The sequence below is a fragment of the Odocoileus virginianus genome, chromosome 20 (assembly GCF_023699985.2).
Source record: "Odocoileus virginianus isolate 20LAN1187 ecotype Illinois chromosome 20, Ovbor_1.2, whole genome shotgun sequence".
NCBI classification, from domain to species: domain Eukaryota; kingdom Metazoa; phylum Chordata; class Mammalia; order Artiodactyla; family Cervidae; genus Odocoileus; species Odocoileus virginianus.
In genome coordinates, this window is record NC_069693.1 from 3,789,606 (window position 1) to 3,807,988 (window position 18,383).

An 18,383-nucleotide genomic window follows, 5' to 3' on the forward strand; every position below is an offset into this window, starting at 1 on the left:
CAGCTGTCTGCCTCCTGCTACTTTGGAAGCGAGCCCTCAACCCTGACCTCACCTGCTGCTGCCTCATAGCAGATGCCTGCCCCCACTCCACTCTGCGTCAGAGCCTCCCTCCAGCCCTTGCCCAGGTGCACAGCTGTCTCCCCAAGGTCTCTTGGCTGGGTCTGAAGTCAGTTCTGCTGCTGGCTTCCTGGTGTCTGTTAAAACCAGGATGTAGGTACCGCTGCTGGGTACCTACCTGACTTCTAGCTTAGTGTCTAGCTGTGTGGTCTTGGGCAAGTGAATGCCCCTCTCTGTGCCTCTTAGGATTAAGGAGGTTAATGAAGGCCCGGAGGACAGCCTACACACGGTAAGTGTGGTAATTAGCTGTTGGTAACGAGATCAACCTGTAGCGTGTATATGTGTGTGTACATATGTACATGTAAGCACACACTTGTGCATTGGCTGTCTTCCAGACACCCCATGAAGCGGACATGATCCCCACATTATAGATGTAGAAAGTGAGGCTCAGATGAGGAAAGGTTACGCATGTCATGGCTCCTGATGTGTGCCACCCATCCTGCCAACGTGAGGCCCCTGCCCCCCACCCCCAGCTCTGTGCTGGGGTCAGGAGCTCCGGCCTTCCTCAGTCAGCGGACGTGGTCAGGAACCCTTCCTGCCAAAGCTTCCTCCCCAGGTCTGTTCTCAATTCTGGTGGGGAGGTGTCCGTAGTTCGGTGAACTTCGGTGACTTAACACCTGCTCAGAGCTCCACCATGGTTCCTGTCCCACTCCATGGAGAGGCTGGCCGTGGCCGGTGCCCCCCTCCACCTCTCCCCGAGCCTCGCTGTTCGCTGGGAGGTGCTTGCCCACACTGAGCCTGGGACCTGGGCACACCCACCCCAGTGAGTGTACCATCTGCTGGTGAGTCACCGGAGCCCAGCAGGCCAGAGGCAGGCAGCCCTGGGCGCTGCGCTGTGTGGTAGCTGGTGGTCAGATGTGGGGGTCTCCTTGTCTGCCCCGGATCCCTGCTGCTCTGGGCGCTCGGCACACGTACAGTCCAGCTGGGCAGATACACATCCTGGCAAAAATGCTGGACGCCGTGGCAAAGGGAAAACCTGAAAAGCAGCTCATGAGGGAGGGCCAGACTGAATGCTGACTTCTCAGCGGGGACCGTAGGGCCAGGGTGGGGGGAGTGGAAGATGGGCAGGTGTCCAGAGATGCCACCCAGCGCCACCCCCTCCCCCAAAAACAACCAGCCTTCTCTGCACCAGTGGCCAAACTGCCTGAGTGCCGGTTCCAGAACTGCCAGTTCCTATGCTTGTGGCACTAGCCTCTCTGGGCCTTGGTTTCCCTGTACAAGAAACGAGTTCCTTTCGTGTTTGATTGCCTGGGGCTCTGAGAAGCAGAGATCTTGGTTCTGTGTGCTGCGTCGTGTCCAGTGGTAATCTAGGCAATGTTTGCAGAGTTGAGTGTAGGGCACACCCTTGGCAGCTTCCCCGCACAGGGTCACTCAGCTGTGGAAACCTGCTCCTTGATTGAATTTCCATCTGCACGGTTACCTCAGGGCTCCACCATTTCTTGGCTGTGCGGCCTTGGGTTGGTTCCTTGACCTCTCTGCCTTTGACACGTGCACTTCAGTAGACCTTACTTTCTAGGGTTGTTGAGGTTAAATGTGCAAAGAGCTTGTAACATGGCTTGCTGGGACAAGTCCACAGATCTCCCTTGCATGTATGAATGGGTGTAATTTATCTTGAGCAGATGGACTCAGAACGGACACAAATGTCTTTCCATGTCTACAACTGTTTGCATACAATGCTCGGGTTTTTCAGAGCACTTTGAGGACAAATCCACGTGGTAATAATGCCTGCGGCTCCGTCTTCATAAGTTATGTGAATACCCTTGTGCCCTCTGCCGCGTTTCCTCCAGGCTGTCTCTGCCCTGCCTAGGAATTTTAAAAATTTACCTTTGTTAGTCTTGTAGTCATCTGCTGGAATAAAACCTATTCTGTGAAGTCTTCTGTTAAGGAAATAACATGTGCATGTGGTTTGGAGACTTGCGAGGAGCCCAGGATTCCAGTTGGGGATACAACCATGCCACATGGCGTGTGGGATCTTCGTTCCGACGTATATCAAACGTATGCCCCCTGTAGAAGCACGGGACCCTCACCGCTGGAGAGCCAGGGAGGTCCTCATGCCCCTTGGCCAGGCTCTCACAGCCAAACCAGCACATTGGTTTCAGCAACTTTGCATTTACGGAGGAGACACAGCCGGGAGGTACCCTGTACTGTGGTCACAATTTCTGTGTAAATCCAAAACTTGTTAAAAGAAGTCTATTAAAGATGACTAAGTGTTTGCCTCTCAGTTTGAGAAAAACCCAAGTTGGATAAAAATCGGAGTGCTGGTGAGCACATGGGCGGGGGTGGGGTGGGGGTGGACACAGGTTGCTGGCGGTGTCCAGCGGTACAAACCCACGGGGAACAACTTGGCAGTATGTGTACAGTTCCACACAGATGTACCCTATGGCACAGGAGTGTCACAGAGAAGGGTGACTCTGCAGACTCTTGTGTGCCCCGGGCTCCACGCACTGAGGCCATTCCTTCCAGTATTGCTGGTTTTTTTGCCATATGTTGGGGCGCAACTGAGGGCATGTAAAGGCTGGGTGCTACAGCACAGCCAGCCCAACATTCTTAGTCAAAAAGCCGAGGTGTGACATGCCGTGTGCAGGTGTCTGCCAGGCATACACTAATGAGACAGTGGATGTAAGAGCACAGGTGTTGGGGACTTCCCCTGCTGCTCCAGTGGTTAGGACTCTGTGCTTTCACAGCCAAGGGCACAGGTTCAATCTCTGACCGAGATCCATAACTAAGATCCATAAGCCGTGTGGTATGGCCAAAAAATATAAATAATAGAACATATGCTTAAATTTGGGGGACTTTCTTGGTGACTCAGTAGTAAAGAACCGACCTACCAATGCAGGAGATGTGGCTTTGATTCCTGGATCAAGAAGATCCCCTGGAGAAGGAAATGGCAACCCACTCTGGTATTCTTGCCTGGAGAATCCCATGGACGGAAGAGTCTGGTGGGCTACAGTCCATGGCATCACAGAGTCGGACATGAATTAGTGACTAAACAACATGCTTAAATGTGGTTGCGTTCCCATAGAATTTCCTCAGAAAAATACAAGAGAACCCACTGACACTGGTTGTCCCTCACTAGGGAGTTGGGAGTTGGGTGTTGGGGAGATGGGAGTTTGAGGGAGACGTTCTAGTGAAACTTCATTATCTTTAAATTTTTTTAAAAGTCAAGACGTTGCATTCTGAATGGGTGCCATGCACACGGTATTCCAGGCTCTTCTTTCTTGGGACAGCGTTTGCAGGTGCTAATGTCACCTTCTGGCCAAAGTTTAAAAAGAAATGGTAGCATATCTTATACAGTGTTGGCATGTTGCTCTTTCTTACATAATATGTTTTGGAGATTGGTCCATCTCTCATAATGTGCTTCTTCATGTTCTTTGTGTGTGTGGTTTGTCTTTTTTAAAAAATTATTTTAATTGCAGGCTAATTACTGTACAATATCATAGTGGTTTTTGCCATACGTTGATATGAATCAGCCATGGGTGCACATGTGTTCCCCATCCAGAAACCCCCTCCAACCTCCCTCCCTTCATGTTCTTAAAATTCTGAAATACGGCAGATGCACAGAAAAGCACACATTTACACATTTATATGTTTTGCTCCTGGGTTCCTTGCTGGTTAGGGGTAGCCAGTATCCTGAGCCTTAGGGAAGCAATCTTGCTCTCAAACAGCGTGACCACCAAAGTATGTGTGTTTAGCAGCAGAGCTTGGTTTTGATGGTTCTGGAACTGCATGCGATGGCGTTCAGACTGTGGGTCTCCTGAAACTTGCTTGTTTGGCTGATGGCAGGCTTTTCCACGCTGCTGGGAGTGATGGCCCACCACTCTTGTGTTGTGTTGTATCACTCCTCAACTGTATACAGGCATGTTTATACTGCTTGCAACTTAGGACAAATGTGGCTTTGCAGCTCGTGGTATGTGTGCAAGAATGCCGAGTAATGACATACTCTGCTTTCAGCCTTTCCATTGCGTCTCCACGTGACTTTCATTTCCCGCTCCTGCCAAGGGCGCACCATGGACTGGGAGACCATCCGTGGCTCTGCACTTGGCATTGCCAGGTCTAGCGGGGTCAGCTCGGGCTTCTGCTGTACCTTTCCCATCACTCGTGATGATGGGAATCTTCATGTTTGCCTGGTAGTCGCTGGGATTCCCCCTTTTGTGAAGTGTTTGTGCAAGAGCTTTTGCTTTCTCATTTTTACTGATCTGTACGAACTCTTCACACATTGAGATTTGTTCTTTCAGTTGTATGTCTTAACTATCACCTTTCCCACTGAACAGAATTCCTTGGCTTAAAAAATTACATCAAATTCTGAGATCTACTTTACAAAGTACAATACACTGATTTTAAATACACACGTGCACATAATTATGCAGCCACATGAGCCCCACTGTAACTGAGATCTGGAACGTGCTCATCACCAAGGCTCTGTGTACTTGATCCTCCCTGATCCCAGCGGGCCAGGGATCTGCTTTTGGCTGTCATCTAGAATTTCACAGAAGTGGAACTTTGCTATTTGTTCTCTTGTATGTGGCTTCACTCAGCATTTTGTGTACCTAAGTAGTCGTCTGCTCAGTGACTGCACAGCTCCTTCACTCATCTGTTGATGAACACGTCTATTTCCAGTCTGATTATGAAAGCAGCAACTGTGAGTTTGCATACCAGTCTCTGACAGGCCTTCGTTTCTCTTTGTACTATTTGATCACTTCTGATGCATCCTGAGGCCCCACAGAACCTTATGGCGTCCCCCTGTGGGCCTCCAGGGATTTCTGCCAAGCCAGTGGTTCCCTGCTGTCCCTCCACTTCTCCAGGCTTTGTGGCCTCACCCTGACCCTCCACAGCTGCCCACCAGGTGCAGTGACTGCTTCTGCCTCCCTGCAGATGAGGAAACTGGGCAGGGAGGAGGGCCACGCCCCAGACCCACCCCCTTCCCACTGGGAGAAGCTCCTGCAGTCAAATTCTCCCTCAGGGCTCATCAAACAGCTGCATCTAATCAACTAGGCCCTGCCAGAGGACCAGGTCAGCCACAAAAGCGGGGGCGTGGGGCGAGGACCCTAGCAGCTTCCAGCTGAGGATGGCCCCAGACCCTCCAACCCAGGAACTGAAGCCTGGAGAGGACCCGAGAAAGGAGCGGGCCCTGTCAGCTTCAACCTGAGACCTGAGCAGAGACCCACCCACCACGAGACTGGTGTCAGGAAGCCTGGGAGGAGTCAGAGGCCCCCAGGAGCACGCTCTGCGGCCAGAGTTGGACCAAGAACCCAGGGCAGGGCAGACACATCGGGCCCGCACCCGCCGCCTGGGCAGACCCTACCAGTCCACTGCCCATTTCAGGACAAGGGCAGGAGCGATCAGAACCAGGCCCCCACCAACCACTGCACCCCAGACAGGGTGGGGTGCCCGCTGCTCACAGCCCAGGTGGTGGAGGCACAGAGCTGCTTTTCCAACTTTATTTAGAAAAACAAATCCAGGTCCCAGTGCCCTCGTGCCCTCCCCCACCCCAGCCATAATTTAAATAACTTAGAGACAGAGTTGGGTCAGGTGGGAAGGGAGGGGAGAGCCCACTACAGGCGCCGCAGCGCCCGCTTCTTGTCCGTCTTTTTCTTGGCTGCCAGCTTCTTGTCGCGCTCGCCCGCGTGCTTCTTGGCCATGGGCCCCTCAGCCCCCGCTGGACCCCCCGGGGCTGTGGGGTCAGCACTGGAGGCCGCTGCCCCGCTGGCTGCGGCGCGGCCAGGCTCGGGCCTCCCGCCGCTGGGCCCTCCGGCGCCTCCGTGGATCTCAGTGAGCAGGCGCGCGCGGGCCGCATATTCCTCGTAGTTCTCCAGCAGCAGGCGGCCTGCCTCCTCGTTGAGGGCCGACTCGGGGTTGGGGTGGATCAGCAGGCACTTGATGGTCTGTGGGGAGAGAGCTGGGGTCAGGGTCCCGGCTCCAAGCCTCTCAGACCCCACACTGCCCTGCCATCAGTGCCCAGACCCGGACTGGGGAGCCCAGCCGCTGGCCCGGCAGACCACACTCACCACTCTGCGGGCACGCGGGTACTCAGTGAGCTCACCCGCAGTCTCCCTGGCGACCGCTACCAACACTCCAGGGAGAGGAGGGACAGGTCTGGGGTCTGTTTACCCCGGTGCGCAACCCTCCGCGTGCCCTGCAGGAAACCCCAACTCCCTGTCCTTCCAACCGTCTGCCCCAGGGACTTGTAAGAAATTAAGGTTTTTTTTAAAGTTTTACCTTGTGAGGCAGGTGGGGAAAGGCACCAGGTGACCTCCATGCTCTAAGGGGCACCCTGGGGCCCCACCTGGGGCGGGCAGGCATGGCTCTCCAAGGTGCAGCAGCTCCCCAGCGTCAACCCACTAGGGGTGGAGCACCCCAGCTGGGACAATTAAAGACGGCCCGGGGGCACGGAGCCACTCCTGGGCGAGAAGCAGCGAAATCACAGCGCTGATGGTTGCACTAGCTGTTCGGTGTAGGAAAGGCTCTCCAACCAGACACTGGGCCCTCGCCTGCCAGAAAACTGTCCCCACACAAACCCCTCACCCGCCCCGTGGCAGAGCTCCCTGGGCGCTGCCTACCCTTCTAGAAAAGCTGGAAACTTGGACTCTCACGTGGAGGCCCCCACCACTTCAGCACTGATTATTTTAAAGGTGAACAAGGCTCTGTGGCTTGGACATGACTGGGCCGGCCAGGAGCAGAACCCACCAGAAGCACGTGCCGGATGCCCAGCTCAGCGGTCCAGTCCCTCTTGAGCACGTTGACACAGATCTCGCCGTTGGCGCCCACATTCGGGTGGAAGATCTTGGTCAGGAAGTAGCCCTTGGGTGGGGAGGCCGGAAAGTCCTTCCCCAGAAGGAGTTTCATGCGGAAGAGGCCTCCAGCGTACGGGGTCCCCTCTGGAATGCAGGGAAGGGACATATCAGGAGGCTCATGCAGGGAAGGGACATATCAGGAGGCTCAGGTCTTCCGGGCACCCCCCAAAACCCCAAAGCCCAGCCTCCCCGGTCTGACAGTGAGGCAAGCACCCTTGCTTCTTTCCCCAGACTGGGAGTTCTTGAGAGGATAGGGCTAGGTTCCCAGGGGGCTGCAGGCACCACCCCTCCCCCCAGCTCAGAGCTAACCCGACTGGTGGTCCCCACACACGGACACCTCCTCACTCCCCACTGAAGCCACCGCACACTATTCCCAAGTGGCACAGACATATATGCCACTCAGCCCTCCGGAAAAACATCTGTTTGGAAGTCTCTCAGGCAAGAGTCAGGACAGCTCTGTCCACTCCATGGTCTCCCCGCTGCAGCAAACAGCCCTCTCATTCACTCTCCTGATCAGGTCAAAAACCTGTGGGAGCCATTCCAGACCCAAGGCTGTTCCTGGTGCTTCAGCCTCCATGTCCAACCCATCCATTTTCCCCCATAAATCTGAGCCCCTCTCCAAGTCCAGCAGAACCACTTCTCTCACCTGATGGATGCCAGCCTCCAGCTTGCAACCCCACCCAAACCCCCACCAAAGTCACAGTGAAGTCCTGCTTTAAACACACCAAGGGCTTCCTTTCTAAAATCCTGGAAGAGATCTACAGACCCTAAAAGATCTGTTTCCTGTAAGTTTTGCCAGTCCTTTTTCTTCTGTTCTTACAATAAAGTATCTAATACACCATAAGACTGCCAAAGGCCTTTCGGGATCCTCACCTCCCGCCGAGCCTGCATCAGTATGGGGTCAATCACCTAGTGACCATCTCAGGAAGCCTTCCCTGACCCTCTGCCCGCAAACCCAACTCCAGACTAGATCTTTCACTACATACTCTTCATTTAAATCGTAAAAATTCAATAACCTAAACGGAGTGCACGCGAAGTGACACACTAAACCAACCTACAAGGCCAAACCACCGCCTGTAGTGGTTTGCTTATTATCTCCCCCAAGCCCAAATCTGGCTTATTCTCTGCTTGGTCCCCAGAGCCCCAGACACTGCCGACAGGAAGGAATCTGAGATGGTCCACCCCGTCCTCCGGCCTTTGCTGACACTTCTCCCCACCTGGCATCCTCCTCCTCAATTCCACATAACTCCTACCCAACTTGAGAACGGAGGAAACACCCAGACCCAAGCGAAGGGCCCATTACATGCTCTCTTGGCCCCCAGAGATTTTTCTCACCAACATTTAATGGGGAGAGAGTACATAATTATTTGTCATTCCTAGTGTCCACCTCTGCACACCAGGAACACCACATGTAACAGGTGTGCCTGTCCTGCCCACCCTTGGGTCCCCAAGGTCTGGCAATTAACTTAGAGTGGGAGCCTCCTATCCTGGCTCTAGGGTGACTAAGATCTAGGAAGTGCACCCCTCCCTGTCGTTCCCACACTCACCAGGGCCCTCAATGGTGACCTGCAGGTCGGTAAGGTCCTCCTCGTTGGGAAAGACTTTGATGCCGTCAGGTGGGTCAGCGGTCAGCGTCGTCACCTCCTTGTACACCAGGCGGATGATGTGGGGGGGCAGGTTCTCCACGTTGGAGTTCTAGGTATGGAGACAAGCCGGTGAACCACGGGCAAAGCCAGGGCCTGGAGCCTCCTACAGGATCTAGGAGTCCGTGGAGTCCCGGACTGTCAATTAAATCACCCCGAGCTCCCAGAAACCCCAACCCAGGAAGCTTCAGGCGACGGTCCCAGGCTAATCCACTAGAAATGGGGCGTATCTCCGAGCTCCTGCGGAAGGCTCCACCTCCCCCAGAAACCCCCGAAGCCCGTTCGTAGCTCCGTACAGGCTCCCCAGTGATTCTCGGTAGGCCCCAGGCCTACCTTGGACCCTTTCCCCCACCTAATCTTGATAAGATCACCCTGGAAACCCCAGATCGGTCCTGGAGACAGCCGCGGAATGTCGTCGTTCCCAGAACACCACAGGCCTGCCCAAAAGGCCGGAGCTCTCCCCGGGACTCGGCCGGGCCTTCCCCTCCCGCCCAGCCTACAGGAAGGCCCCTGGGCCCAACTCAGGCCTCGGACGTCCAGGTGGGCTTTCCAACCCCTCAAGCCGCCCGCGAGAGGGTCCTGAAACCACGCCTCTTCCTCTACGGGGGGGTACCTCGCTCACCCTTCCAGGGCCTGGGCGCCGCACTCACCATGACTGCAGCCGGCCGGGGGCGGGTCCCCCCGGCCCCCTTCCCGCGCTCTCCGGCCGCCTGCCGGGGCGGGGGGCCCAACTGCTGTCGCTGCGGCCCTAGCGAGGCCCCGGCGGCCCCGCTCTGCTGCTCGGTGCCTCCGACGTCCGCCGCGAACCGCACAGCAGCTCCACCCACCCCAGTGACCGGCCGCAGTAAGCCGGCCGCGCGCGCACGGCTACCCTTTTATATCCGCCTACAGGCCACGCCCCCTCACGGGCCCCTCTCGCGGCGCCTCGACCCGTGACGTCAGCGCGCACGGCCCTCGGCGTTCGACGGGCTCGCTCCCTTCCAGCAAACTGCGGGCAGAAGTTGGAGAGGGGGCGTGCGGCGGGCCGGCCAGTCGGGGCGCGTGGGGGTCCGGGAGGGGATCCGGGAGAATGGAGCGGTGGAGAAGGGGGAAGCAGAAAGGAAGAGGACGTAAAGGACGACGCGGACGCTGATTGGGCCGTTTGAATGAGACGCCTGCGTACGCGCGCGCCCTGACGCCCAGAAATCGCGCACGCGACTAACGGTCGGCCGTGGAGCCTGGGCGGGGCGAAAGGAGGTGGGACTCGCGGGGTTTAAAAGGATGATAGAAGGCACGCCGACCAATAGGGACGCGCAGTCGTGGAGTGGCGTCACGAGACACGCGCGGGCCAATCCTTGACGTAGACGGCAGTACCAGAGGGGCGGAGAAAAGGAGAGTGACCAATGGGAGCTCTGCCTAGCGCGGACCTAGGCTCTCACAGCCAATGAATTTCGTTGGTTTTGTGTATGCAAATTAGCTCACGGACATTCGCGCCCCTTCCTCAGCCCGTCGTGGGGGTGGGCGCTGGCGGTAGCTGTACGTTTTTCTGTGAGGCGCCATTTTGTGGTGGGAATGACGTGTGACCTGCGTGCTGTGTAGGGGAGGTTCCAAGACCAGTCACCCGGGCGCTGAAGGCTTAGAAGCCTGGCCCTCCAATGTGTGACCTCTGGCCTTGGCCAGGCCTCAGTCTCCTGTGAGGACAGTGTCTGATAAAGAAGGAAGAGCTTTCAGGCCTTGCTGAGGGCCAGGACTTGCCTGTGACTGACCCCGTTTTTCCGCCAGCCAGGCCTCTTCAGGACTCCCTTTCCCTGTCTGGAGACCCGGCCCGGCACGCCCCGGGCGGCCATGTGTCATCGCTCTGAGAGCAGGAGCCCCGGGAGTTGACCCGCCTCCTCAGCTACTGTGTGGCCGCAGCGCCTCCGCCTAGGCCTCTCAGATCCTCTAGAGAGGGTCCCGACAAGACCCCAGGTGGGGCCCTAGCTTCTGGAACTGGGGCAGAAACGTGCAGAGACACCCACCGCCCTAGCCAGAACTAGTATGTGGCGGGTTGACCGTACTCGGGTGCCTCCCACGCCTCACCTTAAGTCCGGCCCAATTAACACGAAAGGACTCTGACGGAAGAGGGGTTCTAGTGACTTGCCTAGGGCCCCCCACTTGGGACGAGGCGGAGTTGGTGGTCAGACTGATCTGTAGCTGCGGAGTCCACCCGACAGACTGATGATGTTCCTGAGAGTGATGGTTACTGATTCATGCTTGCTGGCCGGGGCACTTTTGTAGTTTATTTGCATGTCTGATTTCATTGAAACCTCGAAACAACCAGGTCAGGTGGATGTTATGAGGTTCCTCTCTGGACACTGGCAGTTATTCAGTGTGCTTTGGTTTTTTTGAGCACCTTTTTTGTGACTCAGTGGTAAAGAACCTGCCTGTCATTGCAAGAGACTCCCCTTCAATCCCTGGGTTAGGAAGATCACTTGGAGAAGGAAATGGCTGTTCACTCCAGTATTCTTGTTTGGAGAATCCTATGGGTAGGGGAGCCTGGCGAGCTCCAGTCCATGGGGTTGCAGAGAGTTGGACAAGACTTAGTGACTAACCAGCAACAGCCCTGTGGCAGGCAGGACGCTTTGGGGATACAGCTGAGAGTAAGAGACAAAAGCCCTGTGTTCAGGGCGTTGACAATGTCCTGGGGAAGCCAGACAGTAAACAAGTAAGTATATCCTATCATGTCAGCGAGTGATAAAGACAGATCGGATCAGTCAGGGCCCAGGGTGCAAGGAGAGAGGGCTGGGGCTTCTCACTGATCTGTCGGAGGAAGAATTGCCTGGGCTCCATATGGGAAAAGCACTTCAGAAAAGGGAACAACTCCTACAAAAGCGAGGCGAGGGGATCATGTGTGTTGTGTTTGGGGCGCCACCGGGAAGCCGGTGAGGCTGAGTGGGTGGTCTGTTGAAGCCTTCAGGTCCTGGGGAGCCGTTGGAGGCTTTGATGGGCCGTGGGCGGGAGCAGACAGGCAGGCTAGCACGTAGATGGCAGGGCAGGTAGGAGACGTGCTGCGGATCCCTGACGTGGACAGGCCCTGAGGGAGAAGGAAGGAATCGCCCACAGCCTTAAAATTGGGCTCAGCGAACCTTCTCAGTAAAGGTTTTTGATTCTGCAGGCCACACATCTCTGTCCCAACCGACTCCATTATGCTGCCCTAGCCTGAGCAGCCAAGTGGATGTGCAGATGAAGGGGGTGGCTGTGTCCCAGTCAGCCTTTGTTGATAGAAACGGTAGTGGCTGGGGTCGGTAGTGGCTGGGGTCGGTCCTCAGGGAGGCTGCCTTTATTGACTCCTGAAATTCCAACAGGCCCCATCTCTGCTAAGAACTTTACATGATCTTTGCCTTTTGGGGGGTTTCCTGTGGTAAGGAAAAATAGACACAGAAGCAAAATGTAATAAATAAAATATTTATTTAGGTTAGAAGGGAGCGAGTGCTGTGGAAAAAGAGAAAAGTAGAGCAAGGGGGGAGGGGTTCGGGTGGGGGTGCCAGATTGTGGGATGCCAGCTGGAAAGAATTTATAGGCAGATGGCCAGGGAAACCTCACCACTTAGGTGTTATGTGAACACAAGTTTGAAGGAAGGGAGGAAATGAGCTGTGTGCTTATCAGGAAGGTGTATTTGGGCAGTTGAAACAGCTGGAGCAGAGGCCTAGCACATTTGAGGAACTGCATGGAGGCCAGTGTGGTTGGAATAGAGTGGGCAAGGAGAGAGTATGGGGAGATGAGGTCAGAGAAATGTATATGGATGGAGTTGGGGAGGGGGTATCATGCAGGACCTTGAAGGCCGTGATTAGGACTGTGGTCTTGTCTCTGAGGGAATGGGGAGCCACTGCCAGATTTTGAGCAGAGGACTGCTGTGGTCTCACTATGCTGGGTGGAGAAGAGGATGAAGGGGGATGCTCATGGGGATGTGGGCAGAGGCAGGGAGGCCAGAGAGGGGGCTGTTGGAATAATCCTGAAAAGAAATGGTGCTGGTGGTCAAAGATATATAAATGGCCAATAAGCACATGACAAGAGGCTTAGTGTCATCAGCCATCAAGGAAATGAGAATCAAAACCACAATGAGATACCATCTCACACCACCTGGGTGGCTGTAATCAAAAAGTGAGATAATAGGTGTTGGGAAGGATGTGGAAAAATTGGAACCCTCACACAGCTGGTGGGAATGAAAAATGGTGTAGCTGCTTTGGCAAACAGTATGGCTATTCATCAAAGAGTTAAACCTAGAGTTACCATATGACCCAGCAATTCCACAGCTAGGTACATATCCCAGAGAAATAGAAACATGTCTACACAGAAAGTCATACACAGATATTCATAGCTGTGCAGATAATGCATATCACATTGTTTGTAACACCCAAAAGATGGAAATAACCAACATATTCAACACCTGGTGAACAGCCATAGAAAGGAATGAAGTACTGTTACCTACTACAGAATGGACAAACCTTCAAAATGCTATGCTAAGGGAAAGAAGCCAGTTACAAAGGACTGCATTTGTATGATTCCGTTTATATGTAATGTCCAGAACAGTTGAATCCATGCATACAGAAAGTAGATGAGTGTTTGTCTAGGGCTGGGGGATGGTAAAGTGATGTCTAATGGGTAGATTTTGGGGCAATGAAAATACTCTAAACTTGACTGTGGTGATGGCATAGATGTGTGACTCTGTGAGTATACCAAAACACTTTAAATTGGTAAGTTTTGTGTATGGTGTGTGAGTTATATCTCAATAAAGCTGTTATTTTCTAAAAAGAATTTTTTGAAAACCCTGAGATGGGAGGAACTGAGAGAAGGGCAGAGCAGTGGGGAAAGAAAGGTCTGACTGGAGAATGTTCTGAGTTGGGAGAAGTGGGCATGGTCGATAGGGCCCTAGAGAGCCAATGAGGAATTCTGACCTGGAGACGTGAATGGATTTGGTGTAATTCTAGCTCAAGGCTGCTGGTTAAAGACTTGATTGGAGGGCCCAGAGTGGAAGCAGAAACTTCAACAGGAAGTTGGTTGTGGCTTGGACTAGGGTGGTGGCCATAGCCATGGTGGGAGAAAAGTGGGCAGATCTGAGAAGGACTGGGGAGGTGGCCTAGTGATGGGGCCTTTTGAGTTAGTTTGGGAGGTGGATGGGCAGGAGATGGGCTGGGAGAGGGGTGTCCTTCCTTTGCTAAGTGCTGGAAGCCCAGAAACTTAACTTTTGCTTAGTGAAACTCAAATTTCTAGCTTTAGAAATGAACCTTCATTTCTTCTGTTCATATGTATTAAGTCATGGAAGAAATACATGTTTGGAGGGAAATTCACACTGACTGCAGTGAAAGGAGGATGCACAGCTCTAGCCCTCCTTCCCCTCTCACATTCCCATTCACGACCCCTCACATACCTGCTGTGAATATCTGGTGTCTTCCTCTCCACACTACTTGCACGTTTACATTCCCACACACCCTTCCTCAGCAGTGCGCAATGCGGTCCTCCGTAAGAACCTGGGAGTTTCTAGCATTCTGTAGCTAATGGGTGTTTATGCTGGTCTAGTGTGTGGTTAGGAGCTGCAGTGAGCATCCTTGGGCAAAGCTGTGAGCTTTCCTGAAGGGGAAGTTCCTAGAAGTGGAATTGCAGGCTCAAAGAGCACGAGTGTCTGAAGTTCTGCCAAGTAGCCCTTGGCAGGGCTCTCCTTATTTGGATCCCCACCACTAGGATCTGGTCCCTTCATTCAAGTATTTATAGCCAGCTGTCTGCCAGGCCCTGTTCTGTGTGCTTGGGATACATCAGTCACCAAGACAGGAAGCAAGGCACCACCTTCCTGGGGCATCCATTCTGTGGGAGACAGATGATAAACAGTAAGCACTAAACCCAGGGTGGCCAACTGTCCAGGTTGCCCACAATGCCGAACTTTAGTGCTAACTCTGGGAAGGTCCCAGGCTAGTTGGTAAGAAAAGTTGGTGGTACAAAAAGATAATTACTAAAAAAAATTAGAACAGCTAAGGTAAGAAGGTTCAGAAACACTAGGGTGAGAGGAAGGGTGAGGGGGAGAATTTTTAGATTAGGGGAGTCAGGGTAGACCTTTATTGAGAAGGAAACATTTCCATAAAGATTTAAAGGAAGTGAGGGAGCAACTTTTGTGAATACCCAGAGGAGAAAGACCATTCCAGGCAGAGGAGGCTGCCGATGTCAATGTCCTGATGCAGAAATGAGCCCAAGCATCAGCAGTCTCTGAAATGTGTGTCAGTCATGGAAAGATAGAGGTGCCTTGTCCTTCTCCCGTGTCCCTTTCTTCCCAGTGAGGCTGAGCATCTTTTCACGGGTAAACGCCTCCGTGTTTATTACTGGGTCCATGGTCTGTGGGTGCTGACAGTCTTTGCCCCTCAGTGACCGTAATATTTTTAAGCGTGCCGTCTGTAGGGGCTGTGGTAGGTGATTAGCAAGAACCACCTTCTCCTGTGTCCCCGAGCAGAACGTAGAACTCTCTTCGGTGGTCAGAGGTACTTAACTGGTAAATGTGACTGCAGTCATGTTTACCGTATTTACCGATTTACCACATTGGTAAATTCTTAAAGAGATGGGAACACCAGACCACCTTACCTGTCTCCTGAGAAACCTGTATGCAGGTCAAGAAGCAACAATTTGAACTGAACACAGAACAATGGACTGGTTCAAAATTGGGAAAACATTGGGAAAAGATCTACATCAAGACTGTATATTGTCATCTTGCTTATTGAACTTATATATAGAGTACATCATGTGAAATGCCAGGCTGGAGGAATCACAAGCATCAGCCTGGAGAAGTATCAACAACCTCAGAGATACAGATGATACCACTCTAATGGCAGAAAGCAAAGAGGACCTAAAGAGCCTCTTGATGAGGGCGAAAGAGGAAAATGAAAAAGCTGACTTTAAAAACTCAACAATCAAAAAACTAAGATCATGGCATCTGATCCCATCACGTCATGGCAAATAGATGGGGAAACAATGGAAACAGTGACAGATTTTTTCTTCTTGGGCTCCAAAATCACTGCAGATGGTGACTGCAGCCGTGAAATTAAAAGACGCTGCTCCTTGGAAGAAAAGCTATGAAAAACCTAGACAGTATATTAAAAAGCAGAGACATCACTTTGCTGTTAAAGGTCCCTGTACTCAAAGCCATGGTTTTTCTAGTAGTCGTGTACATATGTGAGAGTTGGACCATAAAGAAGGCTGAGTGCCACATAATTGCTGCTTTGGAATTGTGGTGCTGGAGAAGACTCTTGAAAGTCTTTTGGACAGCAAAGAGATTAAACCAGTCCATCCTAAAGGAAATCAACCCTGAATATTCATTGTAAAGACTGATGCTGAAGCTGAAGCTATGATTCCTTTGGCCACCGGATGTGAAGAGCTGACCATTGGAGAAGACCCTGATGCTGGGCAGAAGGAGAAGGGGGTGACAACAGAGGGTGAGATGGTTGGATGGCATCACCGACAGAGTGGACATGAGCCTGAGCAAACCCGGGGAGATAGTGAAGGACAGGGAAGCCTGGAGTGCTGCAGACCATGGAGCCCCAAAGAGTCAGACCCTACTTAGTGACTGGACAACACTGCCTGCAGTGGATCATGTGCTCCCTCTAGTGACAGCGGCCGTGAACCGCATCGCCTCTCATTTTGTTCCAAAACCCGACTGCAGGGCTGACTTCGCCTTGGATTAAAACGTAGTTTAGCTGCCAGAGGCTTCCTTAAATGGCTGTAAAACTGACTTCTCTGATGCACTGCAAGATTAAATAGAACAATGCCTGATGCTGGTGACTGTGGGAGCAAATGAACATTCTCACATACATGGACTTGGCAAGGCTCTTGAAACTGCATCTTGGCATCACGTAGCAAAAGTCTTAAAAACACACCTCCCTCCAAAGTAGAAGTTCACCCTCCTAGGAGCTCATCCCAGGGAAAACTAAGTAAATGCTCCATGTGGTGTGCAAAAGCATATTCCCCAAAGTATTGTTTTTCATAGTGGAAAATGGGAAAACCCCAGATGTCTACTGGTAGGGACTGAAATAAAAATCATGCTGCTCCTTGGACTCGAAAACTCATGAAAGATACTCAGAAGCTGTTCAAGTCTCGAGAGACACAATAACTACATACAACATCTAATCCCAGAGTACCAGGGGCTGAAAAGAGAATTGCTCCAAAGGACAGTATTAGGACAGTTGGTGAAACTTGAACATGGACTTCATCAATGTTAAGTCCTTGATTGTTGATAACTATACTGTGATTCTGTAAGAGAATGTCTGTGTTTTTCAGAAACGTTTCTCAGGGGCTGCTGACTCTCAACTGTCTTAAAAAAATACATGGGAAGAAAACTGGAAAGCAGTGTAATGAAATGCTAATGATTGGTGAATTGACAAAAGCTGTGCAGGAGTTCTTGGGCTTATTCTTGTAATTCATGCATGAAACTTTGAAAATATACAGTTAAAAAGACACAAAAATAAAAAGAGGCACGTGTATAGATATCAGAAGTTCACAAGCCTACCCCGGCAAACACAGGTTAAGAATACCTGCTCAGAGGCTGAACTTTTTTAAATCAACACAGTGAAGTTGCAAATTGAGCAAGTGTTAGGTTACAAAGACAAAACTCTTGTGCCAGATCTTGTCCTTGACTTGCCTAACCAAAGCACGGGACATGTGGATCAGATTACTTTCTTGGTTGAACAGAAATGAAGTAGTTGACAGGCACATAGAGGTCATGTTGAATGAAAAATAGGTAACATTTAAGCCCTGGCATTACAGCTGCATGGGAAGGGAATGAGACTCCTATTTCCCATATCACGCTCACTCCTGGGCATCTATCTACTTAGGGCAATGGCAGCCAAAGTTGGCACTGTTGACATTCAGATTTAAACTTTTTCTAAATTTGAAAATATAAAAAAAAAAAATTTTAAGTAAATAATTTAAAAAATAAATTTAAACTTTATTTTTAAAAACTAGGTTGAAAAAAGTAAAAATGAAAGTGTTAGTTGCTCAGTTGTGAGCAACTCTTTGTGACCCCATGGACTGTAGCCTGCCAGGCTCCTCTGTCTATGATATTCTCCAGGCAAGAATCCTGGAATGGGTAGCCATTCCCTTCCTTCTCCAGGGGATCTTCCCAACCCAAGGACTGAACCCTGGTCTACTGCACTGCAGGTGGTTCTTTACCATCTGAGCCACCTGGGAAGCCCAAAGTTAGGTTACACAACTACAGAAAAGTCACAGGTGCAAGTCAGCCAGTCAGTCCAGCTGCTCGGGCATGTCCGACTCTCTGCGACCCCATGGACCGCAGCACGCCAGGCCTGCCTGTCCATCGCCAACTCCCGGAGCTTGCTCAAACTCATGTCCATTGAGTCGGTGATGCCATCCAGCCATCTCATCCTCTGTCATCCTCTTCTCATCCCGCCTTCAATCTTTCCCAGCATCAGGGTCTTTTCCAGTGAGTCAGTTCTTCGAATCAGGTGGCCAAAGTATTGGAGTTTCAGCTCAGCATCAGTCCTTCCAGTGGACACCCAGGACTGATTTCCTTTAGGATGGACTGATTGGATCTCTTTGCAGTCCAAGGGACTCTTAAGTCTTCTCCAACACCACAGTTCAAAAGCATCAATTCTTCAGTGCTCAGCTTTCTTTATGGTCCAACTCTCACATCCATACATGACTACTGGAAAAAACATAGCTTTGACTAGATGGATCTTTGTTGGCAAAGTAATGTCTCTGCTTTTTAATATGCTGTCTAGGTTGGTCATAGCTTTTCTTTCAAGGAGCAAGCATCTTTTAATTTCATGGCTGCAGTCACCATCTGCAGTGATTTTGGAGCCCAAGAAGAAAAAATCTGTCA

At 52.0% G+C, this 18,383-nt stretch overlaps 1 protein-coding gene across 1 annotated transcript; it reads right to left on the bottom strand.

Annotated features, from left to right (window-relative positions):
- Nucleotides 1–5,541: 5,541 nt before the first annotated feature.
- UBE2S (ubiquitin conjugating enzyme E2 S) lies at nucleotides 5,542–9,629 on the bottom strand. Its single transcript, XM_020889584.2, has 4 exons — nucleotides 9,202–9,629; nucleotides 8,456–8,603; nucleotides 6,802–6,992; nucleotides 5,542–5,999 (listed from the first exon to the last, which is right to left on the bottom strand). Exons 1-4 carry the CDS (start codon nucleotides 9,202–9,204, stop codon nucleotides 5,670–5,672), a joined length of 672 nt encoding a protein of 223 aa, XP_020745243.1. The 5' UTR covers nucleotides 9,205–9,629; the 3' UTR covers nucleotides 5,542–5,669.
- Nucleotides 9,630–18,383: the final 8,754 nt, after the last annotated feature.

Bases quoted from the DNA above. Each gene is read 5' to 3' on its own strand.
- UBE2S (XM_020889584.2), bottom strand. The intron at 6,993-8,455 runs GTGAGTGTGGGA...CCTGCATTCCAG, and splicing joins GGTCACCATTGAGGGCCCTG to AGGGGACCCCGTACGCTGGA. The intron at 6,000-6,801 runs GTGGGTTCTGCT...CTCTCCCCACAG, and splicing joins GCATCCGGCACGTGCTTCTG to ACCATCAAGTGCCTGCTGAT.